The sequence below is a fragment of the Lampris incognitus genome, chromosome 1, assembly GCF_029633865.1.
Source record: "Lampris incognitus isolate fLamInc1 chromosome 1, fLamInc1.hap2, whole genome shotgun sequence".
Lineage (NCBI taxonomy): Eukaryota > Metazoa > Chordata > Actinopteri > Lampriformes > Lampridae > Lampris > Lampris incognitus.
Genome location: NC_079211.1, coordinates 96,317,315 through 96,333,987, shown reverse-complemented (window position 1 = coordinate 96,333,987; position 16,673 = coordinate 96,317,315). Strand labels below are relative to the sequence as shown.

The 16,673-nt window shown below is 43.6% G+C and overlaps 1 protein-coding gene across 1 annotated transcript in view; it reads left to right on the top strand.

Annotated features, from left to right (window-relative positions):
• The window catches only part of fancc (FA complementation group C), a 47,873-nt gene that overhangs the window by 11,958 nt on the left and 19,242 nt on the right, over positions 1-16,673 (top strand). Inside the window, exons 3-4 of the mRNA XM_056289495.1 lie at positions 4,315-4,402; positions 4,727-4,821. Coding sequence (XP_056145470.1) covers positions 4,315-4,402; positions 4,727-4,821 — 183 coding nt within the window. The remainder of the gene's footprint in view (positions 1-4,314; positions 4,403-4,726; positions 4,822-16,673) is intronic.

Here is a 16,673-nt window from a genome sequence, read left to right as displayed (position 1 = left end):
CGATTGTGTGCTGTAGGAATGCTGCACGTTGGGCAAAAAGAGCCCTGTTGGCATGGTGCATATTATGGTCTTTGCCCCATCTCCATTTGCTGACAGCCTAGTGTCTGGTTATACCACTTTCACTCTGGATTTGTTTCTGGTGAAAAGTAGATGGTGCCAGTGTCAGTACTTACATTGGTGTGGATAGGCGTAGCCTTACTTCTCTTTTTCTTCTTCCACTGTTTTAGCTTTCCTTGCTTCATTTTTTCCTTTCCTCCTCCCCTTCTTTCTACATGCTTGTCTTTCTTCTGCCCATCCATTACTTGCACCTTCTTTCCTTCCTGACCTGATTCTTTCCTCTTTTTTTTTACTTTCCCTTTCACTCCTCCTTTCAGTCATTCACCCCCCCCCCCACTGCTTTACTTCTTATAGTAAAGGCACCACAGTATAAGGACACTTAAGAATGGACACTTTTCCTTTTTTTGGATTTTTCTCCCTTTTTCTCCCCAATTGTATCCGGCCAATTACCCAAATCTTCTGAGCCATCCCGGTCGCTGCTCCATCCCCTCTGCCGATCTGGGGAGGGCTGCAGAATACCACATGCCTCCTCCAATACATGTGGAGTCACCAGCTGCTTCTTTTTACCTGACAGTGAGGAGTTTCGCCAGGGGGGCGTAGCGCATGGGAGGATCTCACTATTCCCCCCCAGTCCCCCCCCCTGAACAGGCGCCCCGACCAACCAGAGGAGCTGCTAGTGCAGTGACCAGGACACATACCCAAATCCGGCTTCCCACCCCCAGACACAGCCAATTGTGTCTGAAGGGACACCCGACCAAGCTAGAGGTAACACGGGGATTTGAACCGGTGATCCTCATGTTGGTAGGCAACGGAATAGATCACCACGCCACCTGGATGCCCCAGAACTGACACTTTTTGGTAGGCACAATCTATATAGTTGGTTTGCCTAAAAGATATTATGGTATTTAAATGGATCTTATGATTACTTGTCTTTTCTTGTTCCTCTTGACACCACAGCCTCCTCTTTCTGTGTGGAGCTGTAAAAAGACCGGCATACTGCCTCATGTCAGATTTTGATTGGGTTTGTAATTCTGCGCTGCTGTGCTCACTCTTGCCTTAAAGTCTAGTGCTTGGGATTTTAATTGTCTCAGCTATGAAATGTATGATATGGTCTGTTGCTATTACGGGGCTGAATAATATATACACATGCACATAAACCTGACACATGCACAAACAGACATACATGTGCAATCGCGCTCACACTTCCACTCAGAGTTACACTCACACTTCTAAGTTTATAGTGCACCCAAACAGAACTAAATCCTAGTCAAGTAACACCTCATCATTTTGATCTCTTTAGTGTGTGTCACACTAGTGTAGACAAACACTGTATTACACCTATGTAGTTTGGGTTTAAGTGCCTGTACCTGGTCTTTGTCTCGTGTTCCGTCTCAAAACTCTATTCCGAAAGTCGGGCCTTCATGGTAAGTAGGACTTTGTTCTTAGACTTGCCTTGTTAAAATAAAGGTTGAAGTCCGCGGTGGCGTAGCGGTCTAAGCATCGGCTTGGTGTCGATGCAGTTGCCCACTGGGGACTGGGGTTCGCGCCCCGGTCTCGTCAGATCCGACTATGGCCGGACTCGAGGAAGCAGCAATCATTGGCAACGCTGTCTTCGGGAGGGGGGCGGAGTCGGCTTGTGTTCGTCATGTGAATGCGTCTCTGTGTGTGTCGGAAAAACAGTGGTTCGGCTTGGATTCGCCTTGTCACGAAAGTGGGGAGGCGCTTTCCTTCGAGACTGCCGGCCGGAGAGATGCAGTTGGCGAACGCATGCAATACGAGGGTGGGTGTTTGAATTAAAATAGGGATCAATTGGCCACTAAATTGGGAGAAAAAAGGGAAAAATCAGAAATAATTTTTTTTAAAAAAAAATAAAGGTTGAAAACTGTCTTTTAAAGTCTTTTTTCAGGATTCAGATCTAATTTCTTTCAGTCTCCACCTTGTCATGGATGTTTGCTTGTTGATTTCACCTTCGACCAACACAAATTATGACAAAATTTTGTGACAACCCATCGTTCTTTTGATTAATGCATAGGTTGACTCAACTTGGGTAGGATCCTTTTTTGTTGAACCAACATTTTTATATTATTGTCATTGGCATTTTAACAGATAACATGTAGACAAAAAAAAAAAAATCCCCACCCCACTCACAACCATCCCTCCCCTACATCCTCTTGTGGTTACAAAAAAGAAGCTCACAAATGGACAATAACTCTGTCACAGCCTAGCAATACTCCATTTCTCATTTTACACAATGGTGCATGGGCAACTACCTCCAACTGAACATGGACAAGACAAAAGAACACCGAACACACCCCTCACTAGACTGAACTCCATCTCCGCCCACGGCAAGACAGTAGAACAGGTTAACAACTTCAAATATCTTGGAATCACTTTAGACAGTAAACTCGGCTTTCATCAATATATCACATATCCATAAACGATGTCAGCAGGGACTCCACGTCATCCACAAACTCAGAGCACTTTCTGTTACCCCCCACCTCCTGTTGTTACTTTGCAAAAGCATAATCCAACCCATCCTGCTGTACTGTTCCCCCTGTTTCTATACCATGCTGGCCATCTCCAACAAAAAACACACTTACCAGGATCACACATGCTGTCTCCAAGATCATCCACTCCCCTACACCCAACCTCTCAGACATGAACGACAGAGCCATCACATGCCTTGCGCTCACAATGGTGAATGACACCGATCACCCCCTCAGTTCATATATGACATTATTACTGCTGTCAGGCTGCAGATACAGGACTCTGAAATGGAGAAGAGCTCACTTTGGCTGAAGTTTTGTCCCTTCTGCCATAGTAGCGCTAAACAAACTGCCTCAATGACCTAGCATAGAGCCAGATTTATATGTGGGTATGAGTGATTGTTATGTGTTTATGATTATGTGTTTATGGGTGTTATGTGATTATATATCTGTATGTATATCTGTATGTTGCCGTGTGGTTATCTGTATGTTTCTGTGCTAGTGCTGGCTGTGAAAACAATTTTCCTGCAGGACAATAAAGACTCTGTCTATCTATCTATCTATCTATCTATCTATCTATCTATCTATCTATCTATCTATCTATCTATCTATCTATCTATCTATCTATCTATCTATCTATCTATCTGTCTATCTGTCTGTCTGTCTGTCTGTCTGTCTGTCTGTCTGTCTGTCTGACATTTAAACACAAAGGGCAAACATTATACAATACAAGTCGTCAATTTTATTTGTATAACCCAATATCACAAATTACAAATTTGTCTCAGGGGGCTTTAGAGCAAAGAGAGCTACACCTACCGTAACAGAGTAGACTATACTGACCTGACCTAAACTATTTTCTAGGTTTGGTCATCCCAGTCACTTACGTCCTTCAAGATATCAAAATAATTTACCTCAGTCTTGTGTTATAGTCTATAGTCTTGAGTTGGGGAAGTTCAGAGCGTTATTTAGAGAGGGAGGCAATAAGGGGGAAATGTAATGTTTTAAGCTATGAAAAGTATGGAAAGTCTGGACTGAGGCTTACTCATATGAAATGTGTATGCAATGTCCTTTCCCACTTTGAGGCTTTTGTGGAGTTTTTAATTGGCCATTGAAAGAAATGTATCACATAGTATGCTGTTGTCAGGAGATTAAAAATGCATGCACACACTCACCTGTGCAGCAACACACATACTAAAACCCCTGCAGTTATAGTACCCTCAACCAGAGCCCTGTTCTGTGCTGTGCTCTGTTCTGTGTATCTCTCACTGTTGCCACCATGGTGGGAGTTGTGACGTTATATTGTGTGACACAAAAATAAAACCTTGAAACAAGCAGTGTACTGTACACCTGGGGATGTGTCTGTTATTGAACTCGGTAACCTCAGCCATCTCATAGACCTGTTTGCCAGGTTTTCCGGGAAAATAATAGGATACAGTGTGGGACAAATTAGGATACCATTTATAGGGTTACATAAACATCTGCTACACAGTCAAAGTCAAAAGAATGGTTTTAATACTATTTGTTTTTTTTTGTTGTTTTTTTTATGTCAAGCTTGAGTCTGACTGTTTAATTGCCCCATGAGGATTGATGTGTTTGAGCCGTCTTCCATGAGGAGTGGAAGCATACTTCTCGTCAAGCGAATACTCCACATTTGCTTCACATTAGCGATCACAGTGCCAGTCTACCTAGAAGTATTAGGAGTATTCAGAATCAATTACCGTTATTAAATTCACTTACTCCTATAACTCAGTCTCTTTGATCTTTCCTTCAGAGTTCCACCGCAGAGACGATGAGGAGGCTGCCCTTCCTGGGCCAGTTTCTGGGTCGGCTCTGCTGGAACCCTTTTGTCACCGCTGACGGTGAGTTCATCCCATGGACACCTGTCGCCCCATTAGCATTAAAGAACTGTGGATGGACCACATCCACCAAGCTTGAGGGCATGCACCCATCCGTGCTTTCTCAACTGGCGGGAGCAGTGACAAAGCTGATGTGGTTTGTTTGATGTCACTCTGGGGGCAGACTAACATTAAACAGGGAGACCTCCATTTTTATTTCCTGTTCCAGTCCATAGAAAGATCTGTGAACATACCAACCGCTCTGTTTTGGATGGTTACGTGATTAGTTCCTTGACCATATGATGGGATGGTTTGTAATTGAAGGAAATTATTTTGTTTTGTGTTAAGCTTTGTGCCGTAAGCTGCTGCTCCAGAGCCTGTGGGGTCTATATTCTGTGGAACCAAGTAATGCTGTGGAGAGGAAGGCCAACCAGTGGATACGGGTATGGACTGGAGACATTCCATCTCTTTCATCATTTTTCAAAGAATAAATACAAATTGTCAAGCAGGGGCGATTCTAGGATCAGAGCTTTTGGGGTGCTGAGCACCCAGAGTGCTGGCCCGCCAGACAAGATAAATTTGGGGGGGTGGATCAAACCATTTTCGAGGCATGGGGGGGGTGCTGTATTTTTGTTGTTAAAATATTACGTTTAAACCATATACTGGATGTGGTTTTGACATTTCTTCAGCTTATTAAACATGGACATACAGTAAAAAATAAAAAATATCTTCAATTTTAGGGTGCTGGGGTTCAATTTAGGGGTGCTGCAGCATCCCCAAAAATGGGCTAGAAACGCCTATGTAAGCAGTTATAAATCAGAGCAAACATGTTTAAAATATTGACTAGATGGGGCAGAAAATGGAGCAGAAAATGCTAGCTTTGAATAACCTTGATGGCCTGGATTGTCATCGCGATCTCCTGTATAGAGTAGGAAGCGTTCCTGTCAGTCATAATTGGCATAATTGCTGTCAATGCAGATAGTGTATACATTTCTCTGGTAGATTCGATAAGACAAGCAACTTTTCATATGGTTAAGAACAATATGTTGTTCATGGATAATACTTTTTTTTTTTCATCAGGATAAAGCATGTTCTAGTTGGATCCAGGTTTGTATTTGGTTGAAAATTAGTTCCTACCAGTGTTGCTACCCATACTATAAGCCATCCTGCTCTGTAGTACAGTTTCCTGCTCAACATCTCAGAATACTTTCCAAAATAACGCCGTATGCCATTTGATTCCTCACACATAACCTTACAAATAGGTTGCTGCTTTTCCCATTATTACTTCTGAGAATCCATTTGTTACTCTTTCCTTGATCATAATTTGCACTTTCCTCATAATCCTCCACCTTTCCAGTCTGTTTGCTGTTTATGCACTAATTAGATTTGAATGGGCTTGACATATGGATCGACTTTTATTACCTGGCCAAATTCTCCTTACAGAATCCTTTTTGACTTCCTTAAGGCTGTTGAAAAGATTTTCTGTCTAATTTATTTTTAATAGGACTTCTCCCGCCAGCCCTCTGCTTCTATGCCTTCAATGTGAAATGGATGATTAATGGGTTGAATTGGGCCTCTTAAGGGAGTATAAGTCTTTGTGCCCAAAACTGTAAAACATGTCTTCAAATGCAAATTACAATTGACTGTTTCAGTGCCACTTGTCATTCTGAGCACAGATGAAAGGCTCAGTCTTTATGTTAAGAGTTAGTGGATCCTGTGCATTGTGAATTTACCATGTTTATAAGGCACGCTGAAGAAAAAAAAGAGGGAAAGAAAGGGAAAGGAGAGAAGAAAAGACTGAAGATCGTCAACTTTCATAGGGTTCACACAGATGGCTCAGGATAAACACGTTGGAACCTTCACATTTTTGCCAGATTAACTGTGTGTTTGTATTCTTTTGATTAATTTCTCATCTAATAAAATGTCTTGCTAATTAAAACAGTACCTTTTAAAGTAAACCATGAATTTGCCAGATGGTCTTTGACCTATAAGAGGGGAAGTAAAGTACATGTGTTGCATTGTATTGTGTGTGAGTAGAAGCATGTGTGAAGGTGTGTTTGTGCGTGTACATGTGTATGTAGGTTATGTGCGTTTGCTTGTGCACCGGCATGTGTCTGTGCGTGCGTGTGAGAAAGGCTGGAAAGTGTGTTGTTACTTTCTCACATATCGGATCGCCTCGTTCAGCTCAAAGCAGTCTTTTATAATACACCTGCACTCAAGGACAGATGTGCGACTAAAGGTTGATGACGAGCAGCAGAAAAGAGACTCCAGCGAATTTGTAGTAGACAAAAAAATAGAACAATTCAATTTTTTTTTATTATTATTGAAAATCCAAAGCATTGAAGCTTCACGCTGTACTTTCAACATCATATAATTACTTCTATGTGGTTCGCTGGTTAAAAAATGACTCTGACTCTGCCAGGGTTAGGGGTTCAAGCCCCAGAGAGACCACCCATACTAAAAATGTATGCACTCATCATACTGTCAGGCACTGGATTAAAGCATCCAAACAGCAAATGAAAAACACATAACTAACTCCTCAGCTCATCCTCTTTCTCCTTCTCCATGCAAGGCTCCACTTCCCACAAATGACAGGAGTCGAGAGAAGCACCAAAACCCCCCGATCAACCACAGCTCAGCCAGTCTGGGAGAGCAGGGCAGATGTATGGTTTCAGGCCAGGGATGTACTGTCACTGTTCTTCCCTCTCTCTCTCTTGCTCTCGCTCTCTCTCTCTCTCTCTCTCTCTCTCTCGCTCTCTCTCGCTCACTCTCTCTCCATCTCTGTGTTTGTGTTGTGTTGTGCCGCCTGTCCTGGAATGCAGAACGCAGCCTGTTTTCTGTTAGCACCATCGGATTTGACTCCCCAGCATTGTCGTCTAGTTGCCTCCGTAATGGGCTGATGGTTTGGTGTTAAGTGGTATCTAAATACCTCATTTGTTTGTGCTTGCATGCATGTGTGTGTGTGGCTGTGCACATTTGTGTGCGCCAGCGTGATTTGCGAAGTTACGTATGTAACCGTTTAGTTGTTGTTTTTTTTTAACTTAGTTTGATAGTTGTGGAGAGTGCACTGCCTCTCCTCTCTCCTCGCCTCAGTCCTTCAACCCCTTTCCCTCCTCCCCTCCACATCTGAGTCTTCTCTCAGTGTTTGATGAGCTCTGGGTACAGCCACATTGCTTAGGGGTATGGGAGATTAAGTCTTTAGATCAATTGATCTGTTTCTCTGCATCCTGTACCAGCAGTGGGAGCGAAGGGGTGGGGTGGTGGTGGACCACACATAGCCATGGTAATATGGCCTGATGTTTGAGGAGATGACAGATAAGTAACGCTGGAGTGTAATATTAGAAAGGGCCTTGGGACATTGGGTTTCAACAGACTCGCCTTTGATGTGTGTCTTTGGTTGATCTGTGCGGGGATGAACGCTGCTGGCCATGGAGCCGCTGTCACCTCTCTGTCCCCGGCTCTCCCTCTCGCCCTCTCCTCTCTCTCTCTCTCTCTCTCTCTCTCTCTCTCTCTCTCTCTCTCTCTCTCGCTCTCTCTCTCCCTCTCTCTCCCTCTCCCTCTCCCTCTCCCTCTTCGATGTTTCCAGTGGCAATAACGTTTGCATAATTTTCCTCCTCTAACATATCTGGAAGGAGGTGGAAGTTGGGGGGGGGGGCGCAATAAATTGAACTGTCTAATGCACCTACCAGCACAGTCACCCCAAAAGAGTGTCATATACAATGTATGGCAATTGGCAATTTCTACTGCTCTCAGCTCCGCATATTTCAACCTAGGGCTATGGGCCATGCTACCCTATCACTTAGCCCTAACTGGAAGCGATGCGAACAAGATGTCCTAACCTGCTCCGTGCGTCAGTGAACGTCTTGCGAAGTGTCGCACACTTACTTCACCACCAACCTGTTTCCATTGGTCAAAATCGACACGGAAATTCTTGACGTTTCCGTAAGAAAGTTACATTAGTTATGAATAAATAACTTAGACATTCATTTTCAGAGGGAGAAATCACAAGCGGCACCAAAAAAGAAAAAAATCTCATCCCCTCCTCGCACTGCGGCATCCCTGGTAGTATATCAGGACAATTTTTTTGCACTCCATCTGCTAGAGTTCGCTCGCTCGCTGTATGTTAGACAGTCTTTTAGATAGTCAGTGTTGTTTCCTTTGGACGAAACTGGAGAGGTATGCAGCCAGAAAAGCCCTGAATATATATATATTATTTTTTTATTACATTTGGACATATAGTACAGTCAGATTTGGCGTTAGGCCCCCTTCACTGATACATGTGGCTGTGCATTAATTGGAGGCCAAGCAGTGAAGCTGCGTAGGCACCCTAAGTCTAAGTATTTTTCTTCTACTTCTGGCTAGGGTGTCTATGGCAGCCCCTAAAACTGCATAGTAAAAAGTTGCAATATTTGTTATAATTACTGGGGAAAGTGCCATGATCCCCCCCCCCTTTTCCTCTCCAGTTGTATTCTGACGATCCGGGGAGGGCTGCAGACTACCACATGCCTCCTCCATAGTATGTGGAGTCGCCAGCCGCTTCTTTTCACCTGACAGTGAGGAGTTTCGCAAGCAGGACGTAGCGTGTGACAGGATCAAGCTATTCCCCCCAGTTCCCCCTCCCCCCTGAACAGGTGCCCCGACCGACCAGAGGAGGCGCTAGTGCAGCGACCAGGACACACATCCATATCCAGCTTCCCACCTGCAGACACGGCCAATTGTGTCTGTAGGGATGCCCAACCAAGCCGGAGGTAACACGGGGATTCAAACCGGTGATCCCCGTATTGGTAGGCAACCGAATAGGCTGCTACACTACCCGGACGCCCCTCCCATGATTCTTTTTAATAAGTTACATGTCTGTGCCTCGAGCGGTCTTGTGGCACCAGTGGGTCAAAGTTAGAGGTACGTAACTTTTGAACCATATGCCCGATTTTCAAAAGTGAGATACCATTGTGTTTCTTGTCTCAAGCCAAGTTCAATACAAGCCATGAAGTCAATTTCCACAATATGGATTTTCTGCCGTATTGTATTTTATGAAAAAGTTTAAATGTTTTTTACAGGCCACACATTTTGTCCAATTTTCACCAAATTTGCTACAGGTGATCTTCAGACAAAGCCTCACAAAGGTTATCATATGGTGTTTTCAGTTTCAAAACCGTTTGATGGTTACAGCCAATCGGAATCAGCGGTGAAGTCGCCAAACAAGATATGAGGCCATGTCTCAACAACTATTTTATGTATTAACACCAAACTTGGTGTATGGACTCGGAATCCTTTCTTGAGGTCAAAGATAGTTGAATCAGTTCATCTAGACACAATGTTTATTTACAGAAATTTTTCATCACTCATCTAACACCCTCCCTAGTCCATGGCTTACTGAGGTCATCAGAGCATCAGAGATAAAATGGCGTAAAACTAGAGTCCACTGACCTCAGTGACTATCAGTGTCTCCTAGCATGATTCTCCTCCAGCTTAAAAACAGCTAAGGCCACTTACTATCTGCTGCTGATGCTCGAAAATGTTTTTTCCTTTTAACTCACTCCTTAATCCGCCTCCTCCTCTGACCTCCACTCTGCTTACTCCAGACGTGTTCACCTTGTACTTTACTGATAAGGTTTCTGCCATCAGTAACCAGTTTTCTGAGCCTGACCAACTCTGTCTGCCGCTGCCAGCTAACAGTGCCTCACTCACCCCCCCCCCCAAGTCTCCAAGCTTCTGCTGGACTCTGTTCCACTACCTGTCCAGTGGACCCGTTACCATCTAACCTTCTACATTTCCCCTGCACTTAACCCTACAGTCACACACATCATCAACTCCTCACTTACAATGGGTGTGTTCCCCACAGCATTTAAGCAAGCTCGGGTCACCCCACTGCTCTAAAAACTTACACTAAGCCCCGCACAGGTTGAAAACTACAGACTGGTTTCACGCCTACCTTTTCTATCAAAAATACTTGAGCGCACGGTCTTTATCCAAGTCTCTGATTTCCTTTCTGAGAACAATCTGTACTATCCGAATCAGTCTGTCTTTAAGTGGGGTCACTCTACCGAGACTGCACTCCTGTCAGTAATGGAATCACTGTGTTTGGCTAGAGCTGCTGGTCAGTCCTCAGCTTTATTGCTGCTAGATCTGTTAGCTGCCTTTGACATGGTTAATCACCAAATCCTCCTTTCCACACTCACTGAGCTTGGTATCTCAGGATCTGCCTTCCACTGGTTCATTTCCCTACCTCTCAGGGAGATCTTTTAGAATATCTTGGAGGGGAGCAGTGTCCAAACAGCACGGCTTATCCACAGGGGTGCCTCAAGGGTCAGTGCTCGGTCCTCCTCTCTTCTCAATATACACTACCTCTCTTGGTGCAATCATCCGCTCCCATGGTTTCTCATAACATTGCTATGCTGACGATACCCAGCTCTTCCTATCATTCCCATCATATGACCTCACAGTCTCGGCATGGATATCATCATGCCTTGCTGATATCTCTGCGTGGATGACAGAACGCCACCTTCAGCTTAACCTATTTAAGACTGAGCTCCTTGTCATCCCTGCCAGTCCATCCTTACAACATCCAGCTTGGATCAACCCAACTCATGCCCACAAAGTCTGCCCAAAACCTGGGTGTCATGATTGATGACCAACTAACCTTTTACGGTTCACGTGGCCTCGATTGCTCAGTTGTGCCGATTTGCCCCGTACCACATCAGGAAAATTAGACCCACCTGTCTGAACATGCAGCACAACTCCTGGTACAGGCTGTTGTAATATCACTAATTGTCTACTGCAACTCCTTACTGGCGTGAAGTTTCGTAGGCTGGGCTGGTTCCCCCTCAGCTTATTCCTACTTGTGCTCAGTGAGTTCAGTTCAGTGTTTATGATTTTTCGATAAACTAACTTCCCCAGAGCAATCCAAGAGTCTGTAAGGTATTGATGTGTGGAAATCTGTTATATAGCACATCCAAGCTATGTACAACCATTGACAGAAATCAGGCAAATGTAAACATTGCCAGATTCTCATATGGGATGGATTGAGCAACAGGTCTGAGCCTGAGCTGAGGCAGTGTGTGGGTAGTGTTGAGATAAACTAGACAAGAGCCCCGATACAGAACTGATGCTGCACTGGCTAAACCTCGAAACAGGTAGGCCTAATATTTCTTAAGTGTCCTTGATATTATTGCTCATTATCATTCACTTGTAGCCTACTGAACGTTGCAAAATATGTAATACTGGTACTGATCACCAATTTACCCACCACACTGGTAGTGTAGTGGATAAAAAGTAAAGTCTCTGGAGTAAATTCTGTATGCAGCAGAGGCTCCTGCTCAGTTCCTGTGACTGTGTTATGACCTCTGGTGGGTTTCTTCCTGATCTCATCACCTTCATCATGGACTGAAAAAGCGAAACACGTTATTATCATGCCTCTGCCCCTGATCTGGTGTTAAACCACCTACTCTGACCACTGGTATGCAATGATAAAAACATTTCTGGTTCTCTGGAACTGGGATTGAAATGATGGAAAATCCATAATTTCTGGAACCCTAAATACTGGTACTGAATTATGTAAAATACATAAAGTGCCTCTCAAAATGATTTACACAGTGGTGTGGTCTTAAAAGGCCAAACCCCTTTCTCAGTAGCTTCAATATGTTGTCTAAAATTTTAATCTAATAAATTCTTGTTTCCTCTAAGTTGGGGTCAAAGTCTAGTAATTGAAATTGACTTGACAGCATGATCCATTCATGGTACATTATACCCACAAAACAGGGTAAGCTGTGAACCTCATTTTGCCATGAGACCAATTAATAAGGTGACCAACACAATAAGTCATGTTAAATTCTTATTTAACAGTAGTCAAAAGTGAGGCGACTTTCGGTCAGTTATCTCATTAAGCTGGTCACATGACATACATAACAAGGCTCATAGCTTACCCTATTATATGGAGTGCTTCAGTCGTCCTCCTGATTTCTATTACTGCACTTTATCTGTGACCCTCGACTTACAGGAACATGAATTTATTAGCTTAAAGAATTTAGGGTTAGGGTTGTTTTCCCTTATTTCTTTGAAAGTGCAGCTTGAGAGATCATGAAGTGAGCGCGATTTCGAATAGCGCGCGAATGGGGCTGCCTGCCAATTGGTAGGCAATATGGCGCCCGTGTAGCCAGTTGGCCAGACTCTCTTAAAACACGGCACTGGACCAGGACACATACGTACCCACATCCGGCTTCCCTCCTGCAGACATGGCCAATTTTGTCTGTAGAGACGTCCGACTAAGCCAGAGGAAACATGGGGATTCTAACTGGAGATCCAGACACCCAGTGTTTTTCCAATCTACTCATCGATTTGAAGAAAGCAGAAGGCATAGACTCGTCCTGTGACTGAACCAATATGGAACAGCTATCTGTGTTCGCAAGATTTTTTTGATAGGAAGACCTTTCGGTAAGAGCTACTTTGTTTGCTTCCTCTGCCTGTGTGCACCACTGGGGAAATCATCTTTAATGAATTAACAGAGTTCTTTGAGAAGAATGGCTTGGATGTGAGCAAAATTGTTTCCATTGTCACCGATGGGGCTCCATCAATGGTGGGACAACACAAGGGCTTGGTAAGGAGGCTTGCCGCTGTTAACCCAGCACTCTTAGCATTGCACTGCATTATTCACAAATCAGTGTTGTGCACTAGACTGTGTGGGGAAATGAAAGCGGCTATGGATACTGTGACAAGACTGGTAAATTTCATTTGCAAGAGTTCTTGTCTTACAACATTGCCTTTCCAGAGCATTGCTGGAGGAAATCTCAGCAAAACATAAAGATCTTTTGCTGCATAATAATTTTTGCCGGCTGAGCAAAGGCCATGTGTTGGAGAGGGTGTGTGAACTGCATGATGAGCTTGTGTCATTTTTTTCCAGATTGCGAAGCCAAAAAGCCCAAGAATATCAGAGGTTTTTAAGTGACAACAAGGTGATGGCATGTTATTTTTTGTGTGACATCACGTCTCATCTAAATCACCTTAATCTGCAATTACAAGGCAAGAACCACACTGTTACAGACATGTATGAGGCGACCGAAGCTTTCTGGTTAAAGCTGAACCTTTTGGAGAGAGACATTCATAGGAGAAAGTTGCACTTTCCTCATCTGTGGGAGCATTGCAAGAAGAACGCAATGTGGGAGGATCCAGCAATGAAGGATTTTGTGACGAGCCTGGCAAAAAACTTCAAGGAATGATTTGAAAGCTCCCCTAAACTCAGGTGACGTCCTCCTCTTCCTGAGACAGCCGTTCTCCATTTTGGCTGACGGCCAGTGGACTGCAGAGGCCAAAATGCTGGTGGTACCTTCCATAGATGAGGCAATGCTTGAGATGGAGGTCTTGGAGATGGGAACAACTGATTTGCTGAAAGCACAACACAAGGACGTTGGGGTGAGTGACTTTTGGATCAACGTGGTTCCCCAGGCTCGATTCAAAAACATGAGAGCTATTGTAATCCTCCTACTCACAATATTCCTCTCCACGTACATATGTGAGTCATCGTTTTCTTCAGTGAACTCTATCAAGAACCAGAAAAGAAACAGATTCTCCAATGCACTTCTTGGCCATTGCCTCAGGATTGACACAACAGAATACAGGCCTGACATCAGAACGATTGCCTCATCCTGTCGCTCTCACTTCTCTGACTGATTGGTGAATGAACATCCATTTATTTTTGTCCATTTGTCCATAATTAAATGGTTGGTTTTGGACTTATTTTGTTTCAAGAGTGCACTTTTTTCTCGTGTGACCCTCAACACAGGCTTTGAGAATCCCAGGCCTAAATTACTACTACTACCATCACCACTGCTACTACTACTACTACCAATATAAGAATAATAATAATAATGACGTAATAGCAGCAATAAAATCTGCACATAAAACAACTTTTGCTGGCGCAATAGGGGGAAAAAAACGCCGACGTTTTGGCCCTTGGCTTGGCATGCATTACAAGATTTGGCTGTTGGGGAAAACTAATTGGGGATTCCTATGGACTCGGGACACCTTCCTGAGTGTGTGCAGCAAATTTTATGTCATTGTGTGGTCACCGGGAGGTGTTGTAATTAACAAAAACAACTATTTGGCTGGACTGCAACAGTTGGGCAATTCCTACAAATGTGGTTGTCCGTGAGTGAGCGAGTGCCTTAGTGAGCGGAGTTTCACCATTGGTTCGGTGACCATTGACATGGCTGGTAAACACAGAGGTGGGAGTTTCCCTATTGGCCTTGAATTAGCACAGCCGTTCTTACGCTAACTATTGCTGCTCGTGGATTATACAGAAACGCCTCACTGAAAAAGAAAGTCCAATTCACAAACACCAGTGCTAATAGCCACACGCAGTGTGAAAATGATTAGCATCTTCAGACAGTTGGTGGTAACTTAAGCGTATTTATAGGAGGTGTCACGCCCAATCATGACAGCAGTGATTGTAGCCAAGTAATTATTTCATATAAAAAATAAATTAGCACTGCTTAACTGTATAAATAATCAGGATTTGAAAACTGCTGTCCAGTGCAACCGCTGTTCACAGAACCGATGTCAAATCAGCCCTGTTTTTAAATGCAGTCACGCGAAAACAGCCACTTCCTAAATGTAGTCATGGTTCAGCCATATACTAGGTTTTAACCTTGTTGCAATCAGTGCTTACAGCCACACTTCAAACATGAGCAGATCAAGTTGCCATGGCGATTCTGCCCTGCTGGACTTCTTGGCCCCCTCATCACTGCTTGCAGCTATATTTCTTTTTGCAGTTGTCCACGGTTCATTTCATTATTGTGTTGCCTTTACTTTACTTTACTTTACTTTTCTCTTCTCCCTTTCCATCCCTCCATGGCTTTGATTGTCCAAGGCTCTTGTTGAGTTGGTTCATTGGTTTTAGGAGAATTTGATCGTGGCTTAGTAATTGTTAACAGCAGGCAGAGGCACCCATCAAAACCAACGCAGTGCCTTGCCTACTGCATTTTTTTTTACATCCTCTGTTTTAATTTTAGATTTATGGACGGATCTTTTTTATGCCAGCCACTTGTGCAAGCCCCCAAAACCAGCTTAGTTGCTGTTTTTACAAAGAGAAACATGACTTTTGACCTGAAGTATTTGCCGTCCGTATATCCATTTGGCTTTCAACCATTCCTCTTTTGACCACACCCTTTTTATCCCTTCCAAATGCAACCATTGCGTTGCGTTCCATTCTCTTTCCGCTGCTGCCTCTAACCAGTCGTCCTTCTCTGTCTCTGTCCTCCTAATACCCACTGTGCTGCCCTGCCCATTGTGGGATATGTATGAGTGGCTTTTTATGTACTCAATGTGCAGGGTTTGAGGGAGCTCAGATGGTAGTGATTGGGGTTGTTGTGAGAGACTATGCGGAGGGTAAGCATTGTAGCGTGCTGTAGGCCTTGGCCAAAGAAACCACACAGCCCCACCGTCAGCACTGCAGAATCTCTGCTAGGAAATTTGCATCGCCCCATCTCTCTCTCTCTCTCTCTCTCTCTCTCTCTCTCTCTCTCTCTCTCTCTCTCTCTCTCTCTCTCGTCAGATTATTCCTGTCATTTTCTGTCTCACTCTCCTGTTTTTCATTCCCAATCTTCTCTTTTATCTGGAGTTAGACAGATATTTATACTCTTACTGTTAGATATGTTTCTGCTTTGTTTTTGGTTTATTGAAGTTTTTGAAACTGATCTTCGCTGAAGATGTCAGGCCTTGGCTGGCTGGCTGGCTGGCTGGCTGATCACACTTTGTACCTGTGGGTCAACTTACAGTGATTATATAGAGGAGATTTTGTTCTTAGGCTTTCATTCAGTTACTGATGAAAATGGATTAGCTCCTTTTTGCTTTCTTGCGTACTTCTTGCTCCAAGGCTTATATTGAATCCCGAAGATGACTCTGCTTACTAATCCGTTTCTGTGTCATAGAAGCAACAAGGGCTGCGTGGCATCTTATTTAATTTCAGTACTGTAAAGCCTGTTTTTAAATTCAGTGTAAGACTGAAGATTTAATTTTCTATTTTGCTGTTTAACCTAAGTGTTACATAATATTTTGACTTTGACTTTTTGTCTGCCTTAATTCTAGGGAATATCAATGTAAAAAAAAAAAATCACTTTCATTAAAGTCTAATTATATCACACTGCAGTAACCCGTTTTCCAACTCAAAGTGCCTTGAAAAGGGTTGGAGACATTTTTGTGAGCAATGACTTGTGCGTTTAGTGTTCACTCTTTGTTCTCATATTATGACTAGTTACTCCCAGACACCAGAATCAGTTAAGCTTTAATAGCCTAGTCTATCGGT